We start from the raw sequence: 7,638 nt of genomic DNA on the forward strand, positions 1-7,638 counted from the left end.
GCACCGGGGGACATTCTAGCCTCTGGCACAGAGCAAAGGCAGCAAAGTCATCCCAGGCCTCCCCCTAGGCTGAGAGCTGTGTGAGGTGCCTTTAGGAGGCCCCAATCAGAGGCTGTTTCTTTTATCCTGCACACTGCTACAGGGACCGAGAGCTCTGAAATCGACATCCCCTTCCCCACCTGGGCCTTTAGCTTCCCAGCACAAAGCCGAGCCGTTCATCACCCCCAGGCTTTCAGATAGATACCTTGCCCAGCCTGGGTGCTAGAATAAGGATCTACAAATCAACCCACAAGCGCAGGGGTCTCAAACTCAATTTACCTTAGGGCCTGTACTAGTCCTCACATCCTCCTAGGGGGTTGGCAGGCGTCCCCCTACGGCAGGATTCTGGGGGTTGGGCCTCTATGCACTCCCCCCCCCCCCCCCCCGGATCCCTTTGTCCTGCCTGCTGCCTCTGGGCAAATTTCCCAGGAGTCCCTGCCGCCACCCCTAGGAGCACAGTGGGGCTTCAGCGCCTTCTGGCAGTGAAGCAGAGCGAGCCGGGGGATGGAGGTGGAGTGGAGCAGAGGCTGCTGCATTGCGCCACAGCTCCTGCCGCTGCAGTGAGTACAAAGGGCTGCAAGGACTCGTGCTGGCAGCCACACACAAGCTGGATTGTAGAACTGCTTGGGCCATAGATGGCCTGTGAGTTTGAGACCCCTGCCCAAAAGCCATCCATCCAAGCTTCCTACTGCTGATCAGGAACAGACTTAGGCCTTGTCTATACTGGCAATAGAACAACAAAACTTTGCCCATTCACAGGTGCTTAATCACTGGCAAATACTAGTGTTAAAAGTGCTTTGTCAGCTGGAAGGCTCTCCTGCCCACAAAGCAAATGCCACTCCGAAGGGATGGAAGCTTTTTGTTGGCAACAGTGCTGACAAGCAGTTTTTAGTCTGCCTGACTTTTCATGCCATGGCCATTGCTAAAACCTGTGTAGTGTAAGCATCCCCTTAGTTCAGCCAATGACACCGTCTCTTTACAATTCTAGGCTAAAGCCGGGAGCGTACTCAACATTCTGGGTGTCCTGACAATCATGTTAGCCATACACACCTGGGGCTTCTCCTTGTTTGATTTGAACCACTTTCCAGTATGGGCAAACAGCACGTCACCAGCTGCCTGTAAATAATATGGACAAATGGAACCACGAGCGGTCTCTGATGGAGCAGAATATTGTTCACTCTGACCACCAGCTTGATCTGCTCAAGCTTTTGTGATGTACTGGATCAGACACAACCTCTAGAAACCAAGCACCCAGACGTTAACAACGGAATTCTCTGGCTTTTCTACTGTGTGCACAAGATATAGCCTTATGCTGGGCAACTTTTGCTGGGATCCCCAGGCTACCTTTCTCTTGGGAACCAGTGGGAAATTTTCCCCAGTACTAGGCATTCCTATCAGAGCGCAGATTTTACCTGTAAATTCCGTGTTTGCTCTGAGTGTGCCAGGAGAGGAAAGGAAGGGTGGCACAGAAGTGCATATAAGAAGAAAGAGGGGAACAGTTTGTACTTGATGCTGTGACTGCAACTGTGTGTTTGAAACTAAATGCATACCTCTGTTTGTAGGCACAGACCTCTCTGTGTAGGTATGCTTGTACTCGGGCCTGGTGAACATAAAATTGTACGCATGACCTGCAAGCACTCCAGCAATCTATGCATTATAATGATTGTGGACTAATCAAAACACTATCTAGACCATTCTATTTCTCTAATTTATTTATTTAAAATTCACTCTGTAGTTGAAGTGAAAAGGAGCTTCTGAAAACAAGAGGCTATTTTCACTATCACATCAATCCTAAGACTATTTATGGAGGCCCAAAGACTGTGCAAAGACAGTCTGTTTTGTGTCAAGGTCCAAATTTCTTGTTGAAAATCTAATCAAGGTACAGATTCCAGACAAAAATAACAAGCCCCCCAACAATACTGTTAGCAATAACTACATAAAAAGATCTAGGGGGCTGTCTAAAAGCATCTTGCAGTCAAGATATGGCCCACTGTCACCTCTTGACTCCCCCTGCTGTAAGGACATGACAGGAACTATAGTGTTCTCCTGAGAATGGGGAAATTCTTGTTTCCTAAAGTATTGATTGAATTAAAGAATTTTTATGCAACTTCTATATTCTGTCCAGTTTTTCTATAAGAAACCAATCTTTCTGCTGCTATTGTGTATGTCAGCTCACCATACCCTTCCCACTCCTCCTGGCAGAGCCAGCACCACCAACATATCTTTTAACACCATGGAAAGAATCATGGAATAGCCCTTGGTTTTCAGCATCCAGGTCAAACTACAGCAGTGCCTAAGCAACTCAGGAGTATGTAAGCCTGTTCTGACGTTCAGTGAGACCTACATTGCAAAGAGGAAGATTTTTAAAGGTGCTTAGGCACCGAACAATGCACCTTGGCACACAGTGGGATTTTCAAACGCATCCAAACAGGTTAGATGCCTAACAGCCATTGAAAGTGAAGTCAATGAGAGCAGAGCATCTACCCTGCCTTTGAAAATTCCATCAGGTGCCCACGTGCATCTCTAAGCATTAGGCTGCTTTTGAAAGCCTGGCTTGAAGGCACGTAGGCACTTTTGAAAATGTTCCCTTTCATCTCTATTTACCATTTCCGCAGAGAACAGAGGGACAGGGCTAGTTATCTTTGGGAAAAGGGAGTATAGCATAATCTCTGTGATGTAGTGTCAGCTCTGCAGATGACCCCTACCGGCCTCTGTCTGTAAGCACTGCCCAGCGGAGGGCATCCTGAGAGCCCCCCTGACAGTGACGGAACCGGTTCTACCCATTAAGGGAAGGGATGAAACAAAGGAAGGGAGTGTTGGGGGAAGGGTCAGTCTTGGGCTGGAACCATGAAGGAAACAGACAAAGGAGGGGCTGGAATCTAGGGGCCCAGAGACCCCATCTCAAGGAGGCTGAGGCATCCTGGTCGACACATCATGTCTGTGCTGTGCTGTATCCTGGAGAAGCATTAAACCCCCTCTATTCTGCTGGCTGGTGGAGTCTGTTCTTGCTGCTACGGGGCTGCAGGATCGGAGGAACCTCGACTCATCGTCACAATCACCAATCCCATTAGCATGGAAATGCAGAATGTTATTCCCCGATTTTTGAAAGAGAACCCATTGGCTCCTATAGAAGCCATAGCTAATGCCTGCAAGAGCATGGAGATATGGAAAATCAGGATTCATTTCAACAGGCTAGCTCCTGGCCTGTCTCTGGAAAATTGAGCTACAAGTTCACAGAACACTCATGTATTTGCATAAAATCTACCTTGTTCAGGAATTCCTGCACCACGCACTCCAGAGCACACCCTGCCCCCTCCCCCACCCCTCTGCATTTGATCCTAATCTCTCAGCTGGTAAAACAGGTATAGGTCTCTAGGTACAAAATGTGCTAGCTGGAGAGCAGATGCTAGTAAACCATAGGCTAGAAAAGGTTTACCCTTCTCTGCTAATGAGCTGCTATTTCCCTGGTGCTAACGTTAGAAGCCAGATGACCCAATCCCTCTGGCAGGATTCAGATTTAAACAAACAATTATTTAATGGCACCTGCCAAGATCTCTTCACCCTCCACATGGAGGATTTAAGATTTGCATGTGCATTTACCTCTAGTCCTGCGTGGGACGACTGCAATAGCCAATGCCTTATTCAGGGAGTAAGCCAATGCCTTATTCCCCTCCTCCTCCAAACATGCAGTAACCCTACCAATACTGAAGAACTCTACTTTGCATACATGATTCTTGCCATGCGATCCTGTACCAAGCCTTCCATTCCTGAGCGCAGCCATAGAGACACTAGCCAAAGGCCACCTGCAAGCTCATCTAATTGAAGGCCATATAGTCAAGCTAGGACATGAGTTGGTGTAGGGGTTTCCCCCGTGCGGAGGAGCTTACGTCCGCCCCCCTCGGTTTCCACGGTCGTTAGCGACCCGATTCGCCTGGCTTTGCTCGGTTCAGCTCGGCGGTTGGGGGAAGGGGGTCCGGGCCCGCCCTCGCTCCGGACCCCGACCCAGGGCCCTAAGGTCAGGGAAAGACTCCCCACCTAGTGGGGGGGGGGGGGTCGAGAACCCTAAACTCCCCCGCTCTCAGGGTCCACTTCTCTGCCCTGGGCCACTTCTTCCCCCAGGTCCAATTGTCTCACCTGGGCTCACACTCCGGTCCTGCTCAGGGTCTCCAGTACCGGTGTCCGCTCACCGGCTCCTGGGGGGAATGCGTCTCCTCGGCGTCCCCCCTGATTGCCGGCACACTGCGACCATTTAAACTGCCCGCTGGTCGCAGGCAGATGACGTCACCCTCCTCGTCGGCCTCTGGCCCCCCCCCGGGCTGGCCTCCCTGTGACATCACTGCCACGTCCGCTTTTCCCCGCCCCCTCTCGGCGCTGTCTGCCGGCCCCGGCTCATCACCCGGCCGGTGTGCCGGCCCCCCCGCTTGGGGACGACAGGCGGCTATACACGCCGCTCCGGGGGGCCTTCCCCCCGCGATCGCAGCGTCCCGGCGGCTTCTGGGAGGGGCGGGGCTACCCCGCCACAGTTGGACATAGCCATTAGTGGCACTAATGGAAAGTTTTCAGTTACCTATAGATGGAGGGCAGACATCCATTCTTTCCCTTTTGCATCTCTTGGCAATATACAGCCAATACACACTCAGCCAATTGTCTCACCTAAGAGCAGTGCTCCAGTGGAGGTTGATAAAAGGCCTTCAGTCTTCCCTAGAGGGGCTCACAGAGTATGGATGAGAAACGGCACCTTTGTCCCTGGATCACTGACTTGTGGTGTCCTGCAAGGATTCTCCCTCTAGTTTTATTCAGTACATACATGCAGTTTCTAGATTAAACAAGGAGGCAACATGGGCCCATGGCCAGTAATATTAATTAGTAAGGACCAAAAAACAAAAATTATTCCACTGCATAGAAGAGAGAGAAACTGTGGCAAGAGACTATCTTGGCTTAACCAGGAGATCTTACATGATCTAAAAATCAACTAGGAGTTGTATAAAAAGTGGAAATAGGTCAAATTACCAAGGATGAATATAAGCAAATAACACAAGTATAAAGGGGCAAGATTAGAAAGGCAGAGGCACAAAACAAGCTCAATCAAGCTAGAGACATAAAGGGTAACAATAAAACATTCTACAAATATATTAGAACCAAGAGGAAGACCAAGGACAGGATAGGCCCATTGCTCAGTGAAGACGGAGAAACAATAATAGGAAACTTGGAAATGGCAGAGGTGCTTAATGGCTTCTTTGATTCAGTTTTCACTAAGAAGATTAATGGTGACGGGATGCCTAACATAGTGAATGCTAGTGGAAATGGGATAGGTTCAGAAGTTAAAATAATAAAAAAAGAACAAGTTAAAAATTACTTAGAAAAGTTAGATGTCTTCAAGTCACCTGGATCTGATGAAATGCATCCTAGAATACTCAAGATGCTGATAGAGGCGATATCTGAGCCTTTAGCTATCAACTTTGAAAAGTCATGGAAGTTGGGAGAGATTCCAGAAGACTGAAAAAGGGAAAATATAGTGCCCGCCTATAAAAAGGGAAATAAAAACAAGCCCAGAAACTATAGATCAGTCAGCTTAACGTTTGTGCCAGGGAAGATACTTGGAAGATCCATGATTTCATCAATGTGAACAGTTTCACCACCAATGCAGATTGCAACTTTTCCACGCTATCCTGTTTTATGTGGTTCTCTTCCATGAATCCTCCATATAGAATCCACCCAATGTGCTGGAGGCCTTCCTCTTGTATTTTTACATATTGTGGATACTAATGGAGTATACTCACTTTCCATCTGTTGTCTCAATCTCACTACATAACCAACCCATCTTCTTTTCCGATCATACATAACTTGAATACTATTGATACTATTTCTTGTCTGTAAATTGTCGATAGTAATATGCTTGTACCCTACTTACACTCGCCGTGCATCTTTCCATTGCTCTTTGGCTGGTTTGTAGCTTTAATTCTTCTGTAAGCATCATGTTCCAGGTTTTGCAGCCATACAGCATTACCGGAAGGATACTGGTGTTAAAGAGATGGGCTTTCATGGTAATGGAAAGTTTGGGAACCCAGAGAAGATAATGGAGTAAATAATTAAGGAATTCATCTGCAAACTTCTGGAAGATAAAGTGATAGGTAACAGCCAGCATGGATTTGTAAAGAATAAATAATGGCAGACCAATTTGAATGCTTTCTTTGATAGGATAACAACAATGCTTTCTTTGATTTCTTATCCTTTCTTGTAGATAAAGGAGAAATGGTGGCCGTAGTATACCTAGACTTTAGTAAAGCATTTGATACAGTCTCACATGGCCGTCTTATCAATAAACTAGGGAAATACAACCCAGATGGGGCTATTATAAGGTGGGTTCATAACTGGATGGATAACCATTCGGAGGGTATGTCTACATTACAAAGTTAATTCGAACTAACAGACGTTAGTTCGAATTAACTTTGATAGGAACTACACATACAAACCACTAGTTCGAACTTAATTCGAACTAGAGGAGCGCTTAATTCGAACTAGGTAAACCTCATTCCAGAAGGACTAACGCCTAGTTCGAACTAACTAGTTTGAATTAAGGGCTGTGTAGCCACTTAATTCGAACTACTGGGAGGCTAGACCTCCCCAGCTTTCCCTGGTGGCCACTCTGGGCACCACCAGGGAAACTCTTCTGCCCCCCTTCCGGCCCCGGAGCTCTTAAAGGGGCACGGGTTGGCTACGGTGCTCGTGCCAGGTGCAAGCCTGCCAGCATCCAGCCAGCAGACCCTGCACCTGGCACGGCTCGAGCCAGCCACCCGCTGCCACCCAGCCCTCCGCCTCTTCCCGGAACCAGGCTGGCAGCTCCCAGGAGCCTGCCCAGGTCCGCAAGAGGCAGGCGCCCACCTGGTCTGGTGCAGACATCGTGGACCTCATCCACGATCTCCGCACTAGGCACAGGAAAGTGGCCATCTAGGGCGGGATAGCTGCCAGCCTGGCCACCCAGGAGCAGGTTGGCATGAAAATCAAGGTGGTCCACTGAGACCCCCAACCCTGAGCCCTGAGCTTAGAATGGCCGTACTGGGTCAGACCAAAGGTCCATCTAGCCCAGTAGCCTGTCTGCTGACAGCGGCCAACACTAGGTACCCTGGAGGGGATGGACCGAAGACAATGACCAAGCCATTTGTCTCGTGCCATCCATCTCCAGCCTTCCTCAAACAGAGGCCAGGGACACCATTTCTACCCCCTGGCTAATAGCACTCCATGGACCCAACCTCCATGACTTTATCTCACTTCTCTTTAAACTCTGTTCTAGTTCTAGCCTTCACAGCCTCCTGCAGCAAGGAGTTCCACAGGTTGACTATTTGCTTTGTGAAGAAGAACTTTCTGATGTTAGTTTGAAGCCTGCTACCCATTCATTTCATTTGGTGTCCTTTAGTCCTTCTATTATGGGAACTAATGAAGAACTTTTCTTTATGCACCCTCTCCACACCACTCATGCTTTTATAGACCTCTATCATATCTCCCCTCGGTCTCCTCTTTTCTAAGGTGAGAAGTCCCAGTCTCTTTAGCCTCTCTTCATATGGGGCCTGTTCCAAACCCCTGACCATTTTAGTTGCCCTC

The 7,638-nt window shown here is 48.5% G+C and overlaps 1 protein-coding gene across 3 annotated transcripts in view; it reads left to right on the forward strand.

Annotated features, from left to right (window-relative positions):
* The window catches only part of SLC13A2 (solute carrier family 13 member 2), a 54,164-nt gene extending 51,996 nt beyond the window's left edge, over positions 1-2,168 (forward strand). For all 3 annotated transcript variants that reach the window (XM_075904457.2, XM_075904459.2, XM_075904455.2), the window contains one exon: positions 1,028-2,168. In XM_075904457.2, the coding sequence (XP_075760572.1) occupies positions 1,028-1,165 (138 nt within the window). In that variant the 3' untranslated portion in view covers positions 1,166-2,168. The remainder of the gene's footprint in view (positions 1-1,027) is intronic.
* The last annotated feature ends 5,470 nt before the right edge of the window (positions 2,169-7,638 follow it).

This window comes from Pelodiscus sinensis, chromosome 21 (assembly GCF_052426305.1).
Source record: "Pelodiscus sinensis isolate ZL-2025 chromosome 21, ASM5242630v1, whole genome shotgun sequence".
Classification (NCBI taxonomy): domain Eukaryota; kingdom Metazoa; phylum Chordata; order Testudines; family Trionychidae; genus Pelodiscus; species Pelodiscus sinensis.